At 45.0% G+C, this 20,996-nt stretch overlaps 1 protein-coding gene across 1 annotated transcript; it reads left to right on the top strand.

Annotated features, from left to right (window-relative positions):
- Positions 1 to 1,054: 1,054 nt before the first annotated feature.
- On the top strand, positions 1,055 to 16,623 carry PRR11 (proline rich 11; the record flags this gene model as incomplete). Its single annotated transcript, XM_081313250.1, has 9 exons — positions 1,055 to 1,209; positions 2,195 to 2,333; positions 5,220 to 5,342; positions 6,855 to 7,070; positions 8,521 to 8,619; positions 12,006 to 12,118; positions 12,243 to 12,302; positions 16,060 to 16,156; positions 16,600 to 16,623. Exons 1-9 carry the CDS (start codon positions 1,088 to 1,090, stop codon positions 16,621 to 16,623), a joined length of 993 nt encoding a protein of 330 aa, XP_081169376.1. The 5' UTR covers positions 1,055 to 1,087.
- Between the last annotated feature and the right edge of the window lie 4,373 nt (positions 16,624 to 20,996).

The following is a 20,996-nucleotide window of genomic DNA, read 5'->3' as shown; positions in this document are numbered from 1 at the left end:
CCTTTTTATCACTCTTGCACTCACCTAGTCGAGAGAGAGAGCTAGACCTATTCTGGTCTGTCTTCTCAATCCCCTTGCTTGCTGTATGTCTGAAAAGGCTAGATCAGGGGTCTTCGAACTTGGCCCTTTTATGACTCGTGGACTTCAACTCCCAGAATTCCTTAGCCAGGCACGCTGGCTGAGGAATTCTGGGAGTTGAAGTCCACGAGTCATGAAGACCCCTGGGCTAGATTAACGAAGAAAAAAACGTAACTCAGATGCTTGACGCTTCTTGTAACAGAAACCTCAGCCAGGGTCCAGCAAAACAGACTACAGGTAGTCCTCATCTTACAACAACAGAACCTAACATTGCCATTGCTAAGCAAGACTGTTCTTAAGTGATTTTTGCCCCATGCTATGACCTTTCTCGTTACAGTTGCTAAGTAAATCCTTGCAGTTGTTAAGGTTGTCACACTGTTGTGAACTGAAGCTAGCTTCCCCATTGAATTTGTCGGTCAGAGGGTCGCAAAAGGGGATCACCTGACCCCAGGGACACTGCAACAGTCATAAATATGAACCAGTTGTCAGGCAGCCAAAGGTACATCACGTGACCATGGGGATGCTGCAACGGTCATAAGGGTGAAAAAGTGTCATAACTTTTTTCAGTGGCATAACTTCAAACGACTAAGTTGAGGACTACCTGTAATTAGATATGTCATTTAATTATCCTATTTTTTCCCATAATGCTGTCGTTCCCAACCTTTTCTTCACCACAAACCACCTTTAAATGCCTTTTGTGCCCACGGCCATCACGGACCCCCAAGACTTAAGATTTAAATCATAACATTTCTTCAAGCCTTTGCGGAACCCATTGTGACAACAACACACACACAAACACACCCTGTTATGGCAGATTGAGAACCACTGCCATAACAAATTGCTGCATCAAACCAATTCTCTCTTTTTTTTTTACTATAAAGACTCATCAGACACAGCAATAAAGATATCTGATTTCATTGTAGGTGATTTCCGGATCTGTTTTGTCTTTCTCAAACAATACAGGCGAATAACACAAACAAAGCTATAGTTTAGCCTGGAATTGCAGAAAATGGCTAGAGTTAAGCGACGGTGCCAAAAATGGAGGCCCAGAACAAAATCCTCATCGAAGGAAAAAAAACATACGGAGTTTCCATCTTCATCTATTCTTCCTTCAAAAGCTTTCCGTCCAAAGTAAGTGTTTCTCATTTTGCTTTGACCTTTCCGAGTAATGTTTCGCAACTTGCAAAAAATATATTATTTTTGTTAAACCTGCATGCAGGAAGTCCTTGACTTACAACCACAGCTGAGCTCAAAATATCTGTTGTTAAGTGAGACATTTGTTAAGTGAGTTTTGTTTCGTTCTACGACTTCTCTTGCCTCAGTTGTTAAGTGAATCACTGCAGAGGATAGGTTAGCAACTTGGTTGTTAAGTGTATCTGCCTCCCTCGTTGACTTTGCTTATCAGAAGGTCGCAAAAAAATAAAAGTGATCACATGACCCCGGGACACAGCAATGGTCCTAAATAGGAACCAGTTGTCAAGCATCTGAATTTTGATCACATGATCACAGGCCTGCTGCATTGGTCGTAAGTTTGAAAAATGGTCATAAGTCACTTTTTCTGCACCGTTATAACTTTGAACGGTCAATAAATGAACTGTTGTAAGTCAAGGACTACCTATATTGCTTGATTAAAGCTTGTGGTTAATGCTCGTTTGCTTTAAGACGGGTCTGTAAAATTGGCCTTTTTATGACGTGTGGACTTCAACTCCCAGAATTCCTCAGCCAGACACGCTGGCTGAGGAATTCTGGGAGTTGAAGTCCAGACGTCATAAAAGGGCCAAGTTGGAAGACCCCTGCTTTAAGAGCATATGTCGTCCCTCGACATTTGGGACCTAAATTTCCATCTCTAAGCGATGCAGTCATTATATATGTCGCCGAGTGTCCTCACCCAATTTTACAACTTTTTTTTTACCCCGGTGTTTATTTATTTATTAGATTTATATACCGCCCTTCTCCCGAGGGACTCAGGGCAGTGTACAGGGCAATTAAAATATAACATACAAAAGCATAACCGGCTTGCCCCGTTGACTTTGCTTATTGGAAACTGGCTGGGAAAGTCACAAATGACAATCACAATTTTGCAAAGAAAATGATAATTTATAGTTGTTTTCAGCAGGTCTCCAGTTACTCTCCGTAGCCAAAGACGGCCTTTCTGTTCCAGGTTTTTAGCTTTTGAGGACATACTAGAAACCCTCAAGCGTGTTCTGGCTGCGGCGGTTAGTTGGTGTTGGTGGTGCCAGAGACACGTTGCACACGTAAGTTTGTTTGATATCGAGGGTACCCTACAGGGAGAGGAATCGTTTAGTGTCCATTCGGCACTGGAAAAAAGTGCTTTATGACCATTGTTCGCACTCACAATCATTGCAGCATCCCCGTGGTCATGTGATCTGTCAGAGCATGCACAGTCTTATTGTGTTGAGGTTACCCAGGAGTAAATACAGTAAACAGTGGTTTGTAATTAAATGTGGTTCATCATACAATATCTGCAAATATACACTAGAAATAAGATATACGTGGTGAAACGGCAAACTCCAATATGCAGCAATTATAGCAGTGTCAGAATCCATTTATATCATATTCATAAATGTATGTTTAAAACATTATTCCATGGATTCTGCCATCTCCCGAAGAGGAGGAAATGGATGTGCATTGAACCGGTATTAGGCATTTCAAAGGAAAAGAGAAGCCTTTTGAACTGGGGAAACAAAAGGGGGGGCTAGCATCTGGCTTGTGTCACGGAAGAGAGCAATATATGAGGACTGACAGGGATTTTAATTAGGTTTTTAATTTTTAACTCTAATTTTTAATTTATTTTAATTTTAATTTTTATTTATTCTACAGGGGCCTTTAATTTTAATTTTAACTTCTGTATTTATTGTACGTTATTGTTGTTAGCCGCCCTGAGTCCTTCGGGAGATAGGGCGGCATATAAGTCCCAAAAATAAATAAATAAATAAACAAAAGGTCCTAAGTTCCTTTTTCCCACAAGAGGGATGATACGTGGTAAATGATGGGGGACTGACCAAATGGGGTTAAGGGGGGTTAAACCGGGAACTCTTTATAAGGGTTTAGTTCGTGGAATAATAATAAGTCCTGTCTTGTATTTCTACAACCAAGCATGTCATAGTAAAGATTCTTTTTGGACTAGATTTGGCTCCAAGAGTTTTGTCTTCCTAAGACGTGGTTTGGGGTGGGTCCTGACAAGCAGTCAAATGGATGAGAAAGACTCTAGCAAAAAAACCTTCCCTTTTATACTCAGACTCTTAAAGGCACAGTCACAGACCCTGCTGTGTCATTCCCATTCTTGCATCATGCACCTTACATTACATCATTACATAAGCTGTTTAGCCTTTAAATCATTATCCTGACATAATCAAAATGCAGAGGCTTGGCAACTGGCATGTATTTACAATGGTTGCAGCGTCCCAGAGTCATGTGATCACCTTTGGCCACCTTCTGACAAGCAAAATTGTCAGAATTGTCAGCCTTGGTGGAGCAGTGGGCTAATGCCTCCTTAAGTAACACCAGCTGCCTGCAATTAGTGCAGGTTCGCATCCCACCAGGCTCAAGGTTGACTCAGCCTTCCATCCTTCCGAGGTAGGTAAAATGAGGACCCAGATTGTTGGGGGCAATTAAGCTGACTTTGTAATAATGCCGCTTGGGGTGTGTGTGAAAGCCCTAATAAGCAGGCATATACATAGAATGAAGGCTACTGCTAAGCTTGTAAGCCGCCCTGAGTCTTCAGAGAAGGGCGGGATGTAAATGGAATTAAAATAAAAATAGGGATTTCAGAGCAACCAGGTTTCCTTTGAATCAACTTTGGTTCTTGCCCAACAAGATTTCCTTTGCAGGACTTAAAATGCAACCTGGATGTATTTATGAGTTGGTTATCCTGTCTTTATTAATTTATCAGTCTTACAGCAAAAGGCAAACAGGCATAAAATTGTGGGGCATTACTATACTACTCTAAGGTACAAATATTCCCTTCTATCAATAGTTATACATAATATTTGTCCTCTTTTTTCATCACAATAACAGCCCTGTGAGATGGGTTGAACTGAGGGAGAGAGATCAGCCCAAAAATCACCCAGCTAGCTTTCATATCTAAGACAGGACTAGAATTCACTGTCTCCTAATAATTGGCCCAAAGTCACCCAGCTGACTTTCATGTCAAAGACGGCACTAGAACTCACCATCTCCTGGTGATTGGCCCAAAGTCACCCAGCTGGCTTTCATGGCTAAGGCAGGATTATTTATTTTTATTTTAATTCCATTTTATATCCCGCCCTTCTCCGAAGACTCAGGGCGGCTTACAAACTTAGCAGTGGCCTTCATTCTATGTATATGCCTGCTTATTAGGGCTTTCACACACACCCCAAGTGGCATTATTACAAAGTCAGCTTAATTGCCCCCAACAATCTGGGTCCTCATTTTACCTACCTGGGAAGGATGGAAGGCTGAGTCAACCTTGAGCCTGGTGGGATGCGAACCTGCACTAATTGCAGGCAGCTGGTGTTACTTAAGGAGGCATTAGCCCACTGCTCCACCAAGGATCTTAGAACTCACCGCCTCCAAAGTCCTTGGGCCAAAGTCACCTAGTCTGCTTTAATGCCTAAGGTGAGACTAGAACTCATTGTCTCCTGGTGATTGGCCCACAATCATCCAGCTAGCTTTCATGGCAAAGGCGGGACTAGAACTCACCGCCTCCAAAGTCCTTGGGCCAAAGTCACCTAGTTTGCTTTTATGCCTAAAGCGGGACTAGAACTCATCGTCTTCTGGTGATTGGTCCAAAGTCAGCCAGCTGGCTTTCATGGCTAAGGAGGGACTAGAACTCATTGTCTCCTGGTGATTGGCCCAAAGTCACCCAGCCAGCTTTCATAGCTAAGGCAGGATTAGAACTCACCGCCTCTAAAGTCCTTGGGCCAAAGTCGCCTAGTGTCTGCTTTCGTGGCTAAGGCGGGAGTAGAATTCACCATCTCCAAAGTCACCTACTCGGCTTTCATGCCTATGGTGGGACTAGGCCCAATGTCTAAGCCAGCATCTTGTCCACTACTCCAAAAATAAAACAGTTCTTCAATTGGCACCCATTTCCTTCATCTCTCCACAAATCCTGTCGAAATGTTATTTTTTTCCCTTTCCAGATTTTTCGCATCTTTGTGAATGCAGCCTTTCTTTCGCACACATACCGGGAGGAGCTGAAGACGCTCGGGGCCGAAGTCAAAAACCTGGAAAGGGAGGTGGCTAAGCTGAGGTCAATTCTCCAAGTTAGTTACACCTCACTACAGTTGAAGCTTCTCCACTCCGCCCATTAAATTCTGTCCTTCATCTTTACGATTAGAAAGACCAGGAAATACCATGTATTGTTAAGCAAAGTTAGTTCGCTAAAGGGCAGGGGGTCCTCAACCTTGGCAACTTTAAGACTTGTGGACTTCAACTCCCAGAATTCCTCAGCCAGCATGCCTGGCTGAGGAATTCTGGGAGTTGAAGTCCACAAGCTGGGTGGGGGTTGTCTTCAAACTTGGTCATGTATGTAGTTACGTAGTTTAACTTAGATGTTTTAATGCTTTTCAAGTTTTCTGCTTTAATACTGTAAGATGCTTTTTAAACTTTAATCGATATATATATGTTTTGAACACTGAGCTTCCCAGGGATGGGCGACTATAGAAATCAATCACTTAATGCGTGAACCCAGATAGTGAATTGTTAATGGATGTCTGAGTCCTTCTGGATCAGATGTAATAAGGAATAGCTGAGAGCTGTCCCGGTTCAATTGAGACGGTGGTCTGCCTTTGGTGATTTTTCTTCTCTGGATTTGTGCCAGCAGGGAGGGCCTACTCCAGATCCTGTCAGTCAAAGAACTCTGACTATCGGGATCCTGAAGAAAGGCCTTCTCTGCTGCATCACACTCGCCCCCCTCCCTTGGAAACATCTTGCCCCAAGGCAGGGGTCTTCAAACATGGTGACTTTAAGACTTGTGGACTTCCACTCCCTTTTGCACTAGGCCAGGGGTCGGCAACCTCGGCTCTTTTATGACTCGTGGACTTCAACTCCCAGAATTCCTGAGCCAGCTACGCTGGCTCAGGAATTCTGGGAGTTGAAGTCCACGAGTCATAAAAGAGCCGAGGTTGCCGACCCCTGCACTAGGCCAAGGATAGGCAACCTTGACTCTTTTATGACTCGTGGACTTCAACTCCCAGAATTCCTGAGCCAGCTTGGAAACCTCTCCCCTTTCCCCTCAGCGTGGCCGGCTCAGGAATTCTGGGAGTTGAAGTCCACGAGTCATCAAAAGAGCCGAGGTTGCCGACCCCTGCACTAGGCCAAGGATAGGCAACCTTGACTCTTTTATGACTCGTGGACTTCAACTCCCAGAATTCCTGAGCCAGCTTGGAAACCTCTCCCCTTTCCCCTCAGCGTGGCCGGCTCAGGAATTCTGGGAGTTGAAGTCCACGAGTCATCAAAAGAGCCAAGGTTGCCTACCGCTGCACTAGGCCAAATCCCCCCTCTTTAAAAATTAGGAGAATAAAAAGATTATAAATAATTAGAAGTAGATAAGCAAAGGAAACCTTTATAAACTATGCAAAGGAATGCAGAGATGACCTTGGGGAGGTATGATAGAGGTATTAAAAAAGGACAGAAGGAGGAGAGGGGAGGGATGGAGGGAACGAAAGAGAGGAAAGAGAGAGAGAGAGAGAGAGAGGGAAGCAAAATGGCAAGCTGGGCAGCAAACGAATTTAACAACTAACAGTAAATATATATTTTTTTTCTTCCTCAAGCAGAATAAAAGTACGGCAGCGTCTGTGCGAAGCCCGCCCTGCCAGCTCTCTCCAAACCTATTGTCAGCTTCTCCCGCACATACACAGCTCAGTGTCACACAACCCACACCGTTGCCTTCGCAGAAGCTAGAGATTCCCCCGCCACCCCCGCTGCCTCCCCCACTGCCGCCCCCACCGCCACCAGTATCCCTCGGTTTCAAAAGACGGAGTGACCCAAAGGTAAGACGGAACTTAACACCTCACAGGGAGAAAGTTTCAAACTTCTTTTGCAAAGGAAAGGCTTTGTGAGGCGTGGAAAGGCTAGCCTGCACAAAATCCGGCGGGCTACAATTGACTTCATGAGAGACACAGGTAGTCCTCGCTTAACGACTGCTCCTTCAGCCACCATTCAGAGTTAAGGTGGCACAAAAGAAATCTTTCTTACAAGCTATCCCCACAAGTTACAACTCTTGCAGCTTCCTTGAGGTTACGCCAACAATATAGGGGTGTTTGACAACCTGCCTGTATTACAACCGCAGGGACATTTCAATGATTAAGGGACTAGGCTGGTAACCAGGAGACGTGAATTCTAGTCCCACCTTAGGCATGAAAGCCGGCTGGGTAACTCTGGGCCAATCATCAGGAGATGGTGAGTTCTAGCCCTGCCTTAATCATGAAAGCTAGCTGGGTGACTTTGGGCCAATCACCAGGGAGATGGTGAGTTCTAGTCCTGCCTCACGCACAAAAGCTAGCTGGGTGACTTTGGGCCAATCACCAGGAAACGGTGAGTTCTAGTCTCGCCTTAAGCATAAAAGCCGGCTGTCTTTGTTGAAGTGAGGAAATTCTACTGCAATTGTACAGTTTTGTGCTCACCTCTGAGGCCTACCCAACCCTCTGAGGTCCCAGCCAACTTGGGAGCTACAGGAATCTGCTCTCATATATTTAAATTATGACAGAAACGGCAATGTAGATGGGAAGAAGCTTTTGTTGTTAGTTGCAAAGTCGTGTCTGGCCCCTCGCGACCCCATGGACAATGTTCCTCCAGGCCTTCCTGTCCTCTACCATCTTCTGGAGTCCATTTAGGCTCACGCCTCCTGCTTCAGTGACTCCATCCAGCCACCTCATTCTCTGTCGTCCCCTTCTTCTCTTGCCCTCAATCTTTCCCAGCATTAGGTCCTTCCTTCTCATTAGTTGGCCAAAGTATTTGAGTTTCCACTTCAGGATCTGGCCTTCTAAAGAGCAGTCAGGGTTGGTCTCCTGTAGGACCAACCAGTTTGATTGCCTTGCAGTCCAAGAGACTCGCAGGAGTCTTCTCCAGCACCAGAGTTCAAAGGCTTCAATTCTTTGGCGCTCAGCCTTTCTTATAGTCCAACTTTCACTGCCATACATTGCAACTGGGAAGACCACAGCCTTGACCATACGCACTTTTGTTGGCAGGGTGACGTCTCTGCTTTTTTAGTGTGCTATTAAAATTTGCCATGGCTTTCCTCCCCAGGAGCAAGCGTCTTTTAATTTCTTGGCTGCAGTCCCCGTCTGCAGTGAAGCATTTAAAACCACCTAAAATCCAACCCTTTGCTGAAGGCAGCCAATCAAACAGCTCCAAACAAATCCCTAATAAATGTTTTGTTTTCATAGTTGAGTGACTCATGGATTCTGACCTCCCTTTTCAATTTATTTTCTTCAAATTTAGCCCGTCCTGTTAAAAAAGGACATCCCACTACAAATAACACCCCAGGATCTTCTGAACGTTAAACTGAAGAAGACCAAGAGTGAACCAGCAGTGGATAAGGTAATCCTGAAACGAGCAACTTGCAGCTCAGTTAAGCTGTTTTCCACATGCAGGGAATCCTCAACGTATGGCCCCAAATTTCTGTGGCTAAGCAAGACGGTTCTCAAGTGAGTTTGGTCCCATTTTACGACCTTTCTTGCCACCGTTGTTAAGTGAATGATTGCAGTTGTTGATTTAGTAGCCGGGTTGTGAAGGGAATCAGGTTTCCCCCTCAATTTGGTCGGAAGGTCGCAAAAAGGTTGACTCAGCCTTCCATCCTTCCGAGGTAGGTAAAATGAGGACCCAGATTGTTGGGGGCAATTAAGCTGACTTTGTAATAATGCCGCTTGGGGGGGGCGAAAGCCCTAATAAGCAGGCATATACATAGAATGAAGGCTATTGCTAAGCACATTGATTTGTGCTTCTTAGATTGTAAGCCGCCCTGAGACTTCGGAGAAGGGTGGGATATAAATGGGATTTTTTTTAAAAAAGGGGGGGTCACATGACCCCGGCACTCTGCAACCGTCATAAATATTTATTTATTTTATTTATTTATTTTAATTCCATTTATATCCCGCCCTTCTCCGAAGACTCAGGGCGGCTTACAAGCTTAGCAGTAGCCTTCATTCTATGTATATGCCTGCTTATTAGGGCTTTTACACACACACCCAAGCGGCATTATTACAAAGTCAGCTTAATTGCCCCCAACAATCTGGGTCCTCATTTTACCTACCTCGGAAGGATGGAAGGCTGAGTCAACGTTGAGCCTGGTGGGACTCGAACCTGCACTAATTGCAGGTTATGAATCGAGCGTCCGAATTTTGATCACATGACCTCAGGAATGCTGGAACGGTTGTAAGGGTGAAAAACAGTCCTAAGTCACTTTTTCCAGCGCTGTTTTAACTTTAAATGGTCACTAAATGAACTGCTGTCCCAAAGGTGGCTTTTTCAAGAGGCAACTGGACTTCCTTGTTTTTCTTTGAAGATGTTTCGCTTGTCCTCCAAGAAGCTTCTTCAGCTCTGACTGGATGGTGGGGAATGGAAGGATTTATACTCCTTGCAGACAGCCGGTCATTTGCATCCTTTAGAGCAGGGGTGTCAAACTGCTGGCCCGTGGGCCGGACGCGTCACGACGAAACCGTGCTCACCCCATTGCCGGCAATGGGGAAAAAGCTCCGATACGTCGCGCGACATCACGTAATGTCGCGAGGTTGACATACCTGCTTTGAAGAGTCCTTGAGGCCACCTGGAGTTTTACCTGTGCCCTCAGGGTCACTTGAGTGGTGTATATGGGTGGGGAACCTTCTTGAACCTGCTGAAAGGACTGTGTTGTACAAAAAGAGGTTGTTTGGGGAACAGAAGAACCACTTCATCAACACGTGTCACAACACAGGAGAATAAACCCATCAGGACAAGATTCAGCAGTCCATCTGCATTGAAAAGACAAAGACCGCACTTTCGAAGACAGCAAAGTCCACATTTTGGACAGGGAGGACCGCTGGCTTGAAAGAGGGGTCAAAGAGGCCATCTGTGTCAAAACTGAACAGACATCTGTCAACAGAGGGGGAGGGATACACATCATCTATCTCCAGTCTACCACACAGTCCTTTCAGCGATTTCAAGAAGGCTCCACACCCATTTGCACCACTCAGGTGACGCAGACAAACCTCCAAATGGCCTCAACGACTCTTCTAAAAGAAGGCAAATGACCAGATGTCTGCGATCCTCCCTGTCCAAAATGTGGACTTTGCTGTCTTTGAAAGAGCGGCCTTTGTCTTTTAAATGCAGACGGGCTGCTGACTCTTGTCCTGATGGGTTTGTTCTCCTATATCACAGACAAACCTCCAAGCGGCCTCAACGACCCTCATAAAAGAATGCAAATGACCAGTTTTTCTGCAAGGCGTATAAATCCTTCCATTCCCCGCCGTCCCAGTCAGAGCTGAAGAAGCTTCTCGGATGAGAAGTGAAACATCTTCAAAGAAAGTCCAGTTGGCCTCCTGACAAAGGCACCTTTGGGACAACCCTAACCTGGATCTCTGCAGACAATGACACGAACGGTTATAAGTCGAGGACTGCCTGTAGGTTATGAACAACGGTCTTGGCAGGCTTTCCTTGCAAGTCTCTGTGTGAAGAAACAATACAGGTAGTTCTCAAGTTACAATCACAACAGCGAGCAGCTCGTTCACGTTTAAGTAAGGTGGTCGCGATGTGACCACACCTGATTTTATCGTGGTTTTTTTTTTACCCTGGTCGTTAAGTCAGGCCTCACATTATTACATGGCCCCATGGCGTGTCGTACTTTAGCACTGATCCCAAGGGCTGCAGAGGGCGCTGGCGACAGCCTGGGGAAATTTCAGAATTGAATTATTTATTAAATTTATTTTGCCACCCATCTCTCAACGAGGAGTCTGTGGGCGAATTAGAATCTTGTTTGAATAGACAAGACAGCATGGGTAACGTTTGACTTAACAGCCATTCATTTAGGGACCGTGGTGGCTTTTAAGAAGAGACTGGACAACCAGTTGCCTGAAATGGCACGGGGTCTCCTGCCTGAGCAGGGGGTCGGACTAGAGCAGGGCTTTTCAACCTTTTCACCCATTGTACCACTTTTAGGATATGGCAACATCCGAGTCGCCTAGCAAGGTGTCAAAAACTTGATGACCAAAAAAAGGAAAAAAGTGATGAAGTACAGGTAGTCCTCGACTTACAACAGTTCGGTTAGTGACTGTTCGGAGTTACAATGGCACTGAAAAAAGTGCCCCCCAAGCCACAGCCGAGCAAGACACCCGCCTGCCCGCCCGGCGGCGCTCTTCCTCTTGTCCGAGGTTTTCATTGTTGTGAGCATTTCTGTTGAGGATTGGCAGCAGGGGTGGGGTAGGGAGGGTGTTTGATTTTTATTTCCCCCCCCCATCTGCTGGGTGGTTGCAGCAGGTTTTGGTCACTTCACATGACCCTGGGACACTGTGACCGTCATAAGTATGAATCAGCTGCCAAGCATCTGAATGTAAATCACAAGACCCTGGAGAGGCTGCAACATTCCAGCTGATCGGCGCTTCTTCTGGGCTCAGCAGATGCACTGGATCAGCGCTGTGCTCCAGCTGGAGCCTGGCGCTGATCCTGGCGCTTCCGCTGAGCCCTGACAGCCCTGCAGCTCCAGCCGTCTCTCGCTCAGGCTTGTACGGTGCTGCCACCGGTTCAGCTCATTCCCCTTCCCCGCTGTCACTTTTCTAGGATGGTCGCGTACCACCTGCCGGGTGCCAATGTACCACAGGTGGTACCCGTGCCACTGGTTGAAAAGCCCTGGACTAGATGACCTCCAGGGTCCCTTCCAATTTTGTGATTCCGTGATTCTATTATTCTGAGATGAGAAAGTACCGTGTTTTTTTCCCCACCCCTTCCTCTTTCAGAAAATGTCCCCATTCCAGGGAGGCAAGGCCGTAATTTCTCTCCAGGTCCTGCAGAGCGTCCGTCTCCAGTCCAAACCTCCCCAGCCACTTCCTCGGCTTACAAATCTTCTCAAGTAAGAAGTTCACCCTGCTGCGAAATTGACGGAGACGTCTTTATGATTTGTGCTTGAACTTGGTCCACTGAGCGATTTCTTAGTGCTAAACCCTGCCCTTTTTTTTTTCTTCTTCCTCCTTCAGCACTCCCTGCAAAGACGGCTTAGATTTCCGAAAACACTTGAAAAAAGTGGCTATTAAAAGGTAAAGAAAAAAGAAGAAAAAAACATTTTGCCGTCTACCAATAATTGAGTTTGGGGATAGGATGGGTGCCCAGTTGGCCTGGGGACGCGAATGGCAACATTCATAATAACTCATAACTTTTAACTTTATTGTCCCTTCGAATGCACACTAAAAGGAAATTTCGTTGCCCTCAGCTCTGCGAGGGTCCCCACCTCTGATATAGACTACATAAATAGGACGAAAATAAGTAAATAAAGGCAGAATTATGCATAGAGCCACATATGGAAACTAATCAAGGAGAGAAGCAACCTGGAACTAAGGAGAAACTTCTTGACAGTGAGAACAATTAATCAGTGGAACAACCTGCCTCCAGAAGCTGTGAATGCTCCAACACTGGAAGTTTTTAAGAAGAGACTGGACAGCCATTTGTCCAAAATATAGTATAGGGTTTCCTGCCTGAGCAGGGGGTTGGATTAGATGAACTCCAAGATCCCTTCCAATTTTTCATTATTATTATTATTATTATTATTATTATTATTATTATTATTATTATTATTATTAAAAAAGGTAAAGGTTCCCCCGCACACAAGTGCTAGTCGTTTCCGACTCTAGGGGGCGGTGCTCATCTCCGTTTCAAAGCCGAAGAGCCAGCGCTTGTCCGAGGACGTCTCCGTGGTCATGTGGCCGGCATGACTAGACGCCAAAGGCGCACGGAACGCTGTTACCTTCCCACCGTAGTGGTCCCTATTTTTCTACTTGCATTTTTACGTGCTTTCGAACTGCTAGGTTGGCAGAAATTATTATTATTATTATATTATTATTATTATTATTATTATTATTATTATTATTATTATTATTATTATTATTATTATTATTATTATTATTATTATATATCCTATGACACAGAGAAACAACACAGTCCAGTTCGGTTTATATATATATATGTGCATGGCGAGAAAAACGGGAGTTTACCAGATGGAGGGCAAGTGGGAAATGACCCAAAGTTCTAGATAGATAGTCCTCGATTATGATCACAATTGGATCCGGTTGCTAAGGGATACGGTCACTGAGTGAGCCGTCATGCCACTGAACCCGATTTTACAACTTTTTTTTTTTTTCAAAAGTGCATAACTGCCTCCCCAGGGATACCTGATCAAAAATTAGGCACTTAGGAACCGGCATGTATTTATGACGGTCGTGTGATCGCCATTTCTCCCAGCCGGTTTCTGGCAAGCAAAGCCAATAGGGGAAGCCTGATTTGCTTAAAGTCCAGATGATTCGTTTAACAACTGCAAGTGATTTGCTGAACAACCGTGGCAAAACAGGTTGTAAAATTTAACGCAATTAGCAATTGCGTCACAAGAGAAATTCTGGTCCTACGGCCACAATGGAGCCTAAAATTTCCCTTGCTCAGCGAGACACATTTGTTAAGCGAATTTTGCCCCGTTTTATGACCTTCCTTGGAACGGTTGCTAAGTGAATCGCTGCAGTTGTTAAAAGTTACTAATACGGTTGGCTGTTAAAACGGATCTGGCTTCCCCTATTGTCTTTGCTTGTCGGAAGGTCACCAAACAGGACCGCCTGACACTGGGACGTTGTAACCATCGTAAATATGAGTCAATTGCCAAGCGTCTGAATTTTGATCAGGTGACCCTGGGGATGTTGCAAGAGGTGTAAATGAAAAATGGTCCTAAGTCACTTTTTTCCGTGCCGGTGCAACTGTCATGGAAAAACACCAAAGGAAAAGACGAGACAGCAACACAAAACAATAATTCTTACTTTAAGATTCAGAGGTTTATTTTTCTAATAATTTGTAACATAGCACAATAACATAACTTCACTTACATTAACAACCCATTGCAATGAGGACCATATGGCAATAGGTAAAGGTTCCCACACACATGCGTGCTAGTCGTTTCCGACTCTAGGGGCCGGTGCTCATCTCCGTTTCAAAGCCGAAGAGCCAGCGCTTGTCCGAGGACGTCTCCGTGGTCATGTGGCCGGCATGACTAGACGCCAAAGGCGCACGGAACGCTGTTACCTTCCCACCCTAGTGGTCCCTATTTTTCTACTTGCATTTTTACGTGCTTTCGAACTGCTAGGTTGGCAGAAGCTGGGACGAGTAACAGGCGCTCACTCTGCTACGCGGCACTCGGGATTCGACCCGCCAAACTGCCGACCTTCTGATCGACAAGCTCAGCGTCCTAACCCACTGAGCCAAAAGGACAGCTATAGGCCAATGGCAAATCAATCAGCTCCAGTCCCAACCTTTTATATCCTTTCTCGTTCTAAGACTGTAGTCAGATGATCCGCTGACTTCTGCTGACGTTTGCTGATTTTTTACTGACCTCCTGCTGACCTTCTGCTGAACGTTCCACGTATACCCGTGAACACTGGAACCCGTATCCATCAGCTACTTTCAGTTCTGCTTTTTCCCACGGTTACAATACTCATGTTCCAAATATACATAGAACTATCTACTTTGCAATTTATATTGCACAAAGCTCAGCAGATTACAAATAGTACATTTTTTTATTGCGAAACAGCATAAAGTTCAAGTTAAAGCTTTGAATGACTACTGTGGGGGGCCTTGTCCCGAAGGCCGGACAAGAAGCAACGGATGGAAACTAACCAAGGAGAGAAGCAACCTAGAACTAAGGAAAAATTTCCTGACAGTTAAAACAATTAACCAGTGGAACTACCTGCCTCCAGAAGTGGTGATTGCTCCAACACTGGAAATTTTTAAGAAGAGACTGGACAGCCACTTGCCTGAAATGGTATAGGGTCTCCTGCCTGAACTAGATGACCTCCAAAGTCCCTTTCAACTGTTATTCTGTTACTCAAACAAAGGGAAAGATTGGAGAGACGTTAGCAGTCTTCCAATATCTCAGGGGCTGCCCCAAAGAAGAGGGAGTCAAGCTGTTCTCCAAAGCCCCAGAAGGCCGGACAAGAAGCAACGGATGGAAACTAATCAAGAAGAGAAGCAACCTAGAACTAAGGAGAAACTTCCTGACAGTTAGAACAAATAACCAGTGGAACAACCTGCCTGCAGACGCTGTGAATGCTCCAACACTGGAAGTTTTTAAGAAGAGACTGGACAGCCATTTGATCTGAAATGGGATAGGGTTTCCTGTCTGAGCAGGGGGTTGGACTAGATGACCTCCAAGGTCCCTTCCAACTTTATTATTATTATTATTATTATTATTATTATTATTATTATTATTATTATTAAACAACCTGCCTCCAGAAGCGGTGAATGCTCCAACACTGGAAGTTTTTAAGAAGAGACTGGACAGCCATTTGATCTGAAATGGGATAGGGTTTCCTGTCTGAGCAGGGGGTTGGACTAGATGACCTCCAAGGTCCCTTCCAACTTTATTATTATTATTATTATTATTATTATTATTATTATTATTATTATTATTATTATTATTATTATTATTATTATTATTAAACAACCTGCCTCCAGAAGCTGTGAATGCTCCAACACTGGAAGTTTTTAAGAAGAGACTGTGCAGCCATTTGTCTGAAATGGTATTGGGTTTCCTGTCTGAGCATGGGGTTGGACTAGATGACCTCCAAGGTTGCTTCCAACTTTATTATTATTATTATTGTTGTTGTTGTTGTTGTTTGTTCCAGCTCTATCTTACTATATGAGGAGGGGACTATATTTTCATCTCCCACAGTGCCGTTCTAACTTTGAACGGTCACTAAATGAGCCGTTATAGGTCAAGGACTGTCTGTAACGTGGTGCTATTATTTTTCTTTTCTTAACCAGGAGTCCAGGGGGGACACCAATGAACAACAAAGAAAACATTGAGACAGGCACAGGGCTAACGCCACTCATGACCCAGGCTCTCCGGCGGAAATTCCAGGCAAGACTGTCTCGAAATGTATATTGGTGTCCCTGCTTATCTTCATTTCCAGGGAAAATTGGACTCGTGGAGAGTAGAAAAACGTCTTTGTAGGAAGTCCTTGACTTAGGACCACACTGAAGCCCCAAACTCCCTTTGTTAAGTTACCGTATTTTCCGGTGTATGATGACTTTTTAACCCATGAAAATCATCTCAAAAGTTGGGGGGTCGTCTTATACGCCCAGTCGTCTTATACGCCAGAAAATCAGCGAGCCCGGGAAGGCACGCCCTCCCCTCTCACTGTGGAGGAAGCAGGGCAGGCTGGCATCTGGTAGGAGCCGGCAGGGCAGTCCTGCGCACACGCGCGCTCCCCAGCTGTTAAGGAGCACTCCTTAGCAGCCGGGGAGTGCGCGCATGTGCAGGACTGCCCTGCTGCCTCCCGCCCGACGCTCTTCCCTCTTCAGGCAGCATCGCTCTCCGGCTCCTAAGGAGTCCTCGGGGATGCTGCCTCAAGAGGGAAGAGCGTCGGGCGGGAGCCGGCAGGGCAGTCCTGCACACGCGCGCACTCCCCGGCTGCGCGTGTGCAGGACTGCCCTGCCGGTTCCCGCCAGACGCCAGCCTGCCCTGCTTCCTCCACAGTGAGAGGGGAGGGCGTGCCTTCCCGGGCTCGCTGATTTTCCGGTGTATAAGACGAAAAATCTTGAAAATCATCTCAAAAGTTGGGGGGTCGTCTTATACGCCCAGTCGTCTTATACGCCGGAAAATACGATATGTTGGCTGAGTTTTGTTTCGCCCCATATTGAGACCTTTCTTGCCACCGTTCTTTAGTGAATCTCTGCAGTTGTTCTGCTAGTCACACGGTCGCTAAAGTGCATCTGGCTTCCCCCATTGGTTTTGCTCGTCAAAAGGTCGCAAAAGGGGAGCACGTGATCCCGGGACACTGCGACCATCATAAATGTGAGTCATTTGCCACGTTTCTAAACTTTGATCCCGTGGAACACGCGGATGCTGCCACGGCAGTAAGTGTGAAAAATGCTCAGCTTTTGCTTTCTTCAGGGCCGTTTGAACAGTCACTAAGCGAACAGTTGTAAGTCAAGAACTACTTGTACTGCTCTTTTAAAAAAAATTTTTTAGATTTTTAGAAAAAGAAGCAAGGTGGTAATTTAAGCAGCCTCTGATCAAACCAAGCAGCCCGCCCTTATCAGTGGCCTCATGCAGCATCAGTACAAAATTACAATGTCTGGGGGGGGGATTTTTTTTTTCTGGAATCAATCGTCACCTTTGCAGATCCCACAGTCACTTGACTGCTATTTGGGCATTCTTACAACCAGTTTGTAAGAAGCAGAGTTACTGGACAAGGCAGAAGTACAATCAGAAGTCAAAATCGTGTGCTTTTTTCCCCCCACTTAGCAACCAAGTTGCTAGTCCCTAAGTGAGGACTGTTGGTATCTTCTTGGTACGTTGACCTTAATAAAATAAGTTACAGGAGCTTGTAAGACAGCCAAGATTTTTACACAAAAGGAGTACAGTTGGACACAAGAGAGTCGGTTTAGTCATGTGGTTAAGGCACCAAGCTAGAAAGTGGGAGATGGCGAGTTCTACTCCTGCCTTACCCATGAGATCCAGTTGGGTGACTTTGGGCCAATCATCAGGTGCATGTGAGTTCTAGTCCCGCCTTAGGCATGAAAGCCAGCTGGGTGACTGGACCAATCACCAGGAGACAGTGAGTTCTAGTCCTGCCTTAGGCATGAAAGCCAGCAAGGTGACTTTGGGCCAATGAGCAGGAGACGGGGAGTTCTAGTCCCGCCTTAGGCACGAAAGCCAGCAAGGTGACTTTTGGCCAGTCCCTCTCTCTCAGCCCAATCCACCTCACAAGGTTGTTGTATGGAAAAGAGGAGGAGGAAGGCGCATAGGATAGGTCTGCCTCCTTGAGTTATTTGTAAAAATAATAAACCTGGGCTACAAATCAAGACATAAAGTGCCCAATTGGAAGCTGTTTTATTTTATTTTTTTTCACAGCTGGCTCACCCAAAGAGTCCCTCTCCTTCACGCCTTCCTACAAGAAACAGTTTCGACGAACAGAACTAGAAGATTTCCTGGTGGTCTCCACAAATGTCTACGATGGATACATCACGCTGCCTGGGGGAACAGTATGGTCGGAGAAAGGAAGGGTTTGCTTGGCAAAGTTTTTCACATGCTGGAACATGTCTTTTTTTTCCCTCCCTCCAGTTTTTTAAAAAAATATTCTGCAACAATACACTGCCGAAAAAGACTCTCTAAAACACATCCACTTCCTACCTTCTCAAGCATCTGGGCATTCAAAACCTCCTTTAAATGAAGCAGTTTTGACTTTAAAGCAGGGGTCTTCCAACTTGGCCCTTTTATGACTTGTGGACTTCAACTCCCAGAATTCCTCAGCCAGCGTGCCTGGCCAAGAAATTCTGGGAGTTGAAGTCCACCAGCTGGGGTCTTCCAACTTGGCTCTTTTATGACTTGTGGACTTCAGCTCCCAGAATTCCTCAGCCAGGCACGTGCCTGGCTGAGGAATTCTGGGAGCTGAAGTCCACAAGTCATAAAAGGGGCCAACTTTGAAAACTCCTGCTTTAATTTAAAGCTTTGCAATTTTAGATAACTGAACCGCTCTTTTAAAAGTTTACACACCCTCTCATTATATTTTTAAAAGAATGTGGTGGGGTTTTTTTGGGGGGGGGGAATGACAGATGTTAATCGAAAGAAATCGCACTGTTTTTCCAGAGCTTGGAAGAATTCTATTTATTCTTGGCTTGTTGTGTTTGTAACTAAGCTGGGCACACACAGATTTGTATACATGTTACACACAAGAGGACAGTTTTTCTGTCCTTTTCCTTAGAAGACGGAGAGAAGAGAAATGTGTGGCATTTGAGCATGAACAATCAATTTATGGGTACCATAAATTCAAGGTTCTGTTACTGAGGTCTCAATGGATGTTTGAAGGCTTCTACCTCCAATTTTGGAGAGAGTTTGTGAAGGGAAAGGAGAGGATAAATCCAGAATTAACCCATAATAGGTCAGGTTGCACCTAGCTTGATTACACAATGGATTGTTATACAGAAAAGGTGTAAAAGGCTCACGTTGAATGTGCTGTGGTAGACCAACTGCTTTATACTGCAAGTGATATTTCGTGTGTCTGTTCAATTTCGGATCGGAAAGGCCAAAGAACTGTAAGCAAAACGGATGGTAGAAAAGAATAAATTCTAAGAAGTTTGGAAAAAAAGCAAGAGTCGCTTATAATTGGGTCAGCTCATTGTCTCCAAGAAAATAGTAGAAAATAGGCATTATTTCATAACAATTCTTCTAGATCAGGAGTGTCCAAGCTTGGCAACTTTAAGATCTATGGATTTCAGCTCCCAGAATTATAATAATGATGATGATGATGTTGTTGGAAGGGACCTTGGAGGTCATCTAGTCCAACCCCCTGCTCAGGCAGGAAACCCTATACCATTTCAGACAAGTGGCTTTCTAGTCTCTTCTTAAAAACTTCCAGTGTTGGAGCATTCACAGCTTCTGGAGGCAGGTTGTTCCACTGGTTAATTCAGGAAGTTTCTCCTTAGTTCCAGGTTGCTTCTCTCCTTGATGAGTTTCCATCTGTTGCTTCTTTTCCTGCCTTCAGGTTCTTTGGAGAACAGCTTGACTCCCTCTTCTTTGGGGCAGCCCCTGAGACACTGGAAGGCTTCTATCATGTACCCCCTCGTCCTTCTCTTCATTAAACTACTAGACATACCCAATTCCAGCAACCGTTCCCTATATGTTTTAGCCTCCAGTCTCCTGATCATCTTTGTTGCTCTTCTCTGCACTCTTTCCAGAGTCTCAACATCTTTTTTACATCGCGGTGACCGAAACTGGATGCCGTATTCCAAGTGTGGCCTTACCAAGGCCTTGTAAAGTGTTATTAACACTTCACATTATCTTGATTCTCTGCCTCTGTTAATGGAGCCTAGCACTGTGTTGGCTTTTTTGGCAGCGTTGTTTCATAACAATTCTTCTAGATCATGAGTGTCCCAGCTTAGCAACTTTAAGATCTATGGATTTCAACTCCCAGAATTCAAGAAGTTCTTGAGCAGGATGGTGCGGTAATGCTGGGAATCACCCGCCAACTTCATAGAGAAGGCTGACATCTTCGCCCAGCTGAAAGTCCCACGCGCCACACCTTGGGGAGTTCAAACTGCATTAACTTCAGTATCGAGAATCTTCAGCAATGATCTAGGCTGGCTGGGGGATTGTGGGAAATGGGTTCTCCACCTGAAAGTTGCCATGGCCGGAGAACAGTGATTCTGCATGATACAAGATAATTTGTAGGATGCTTGGTGCTCTCTGAGCTGGGTTGTGTTTTTTGCAGACGTTTCATGACCCAACTAGGTCAGATCATCAATGCTGGAAGAGTGTGGGATTTGCTCTCTGTTGATATACAAGTGGCTTGCCCTGTCAGCATTGGTGGGAGTGTTCCCGGAGGTTCCTTGATTAGGCTGGAGAGAGAGGGATGGATGGATTGGATAATAATATAAATGATATAATTTATATGATATAAATGGATGGATGGATGGATGGATGATAGAGATGGATGGATTAGATAATGATATAAATGGATAGATGATAAATATAGATGGATGGATGATAGAGATGGATGGAGATAGATAGATAACCAAAGAAGGAGATGGATGGATGATAGATATGAATGGATGGATTAGATAATATAAATGGATGGATAGATGATAGAGATGGATGGATGGATAGATAGATACCAATGAAGGAGACGGATGACAAATATGGATGGATGAATAAGATGATATAAATGGACGGATGGATGGATGGATGATAGAGATGG

Source organism: Vipera berus (assembly GCF_964194415.1).
Source record: "Vipera berus genome assembly, chromosome: 1".
Taxonomy (NCBI): domain Eukaryota; kingdom Metazoa; phylum Chordata; class Lepidosauria; order Squamata; family Viperidae; genus Vipera; species Vipera berus.
The sequence above is the reverse complement of the archived record's forward strand: the minus strand, read 5'-3'. Positions and strand labels throughout refer to the sequence as shown.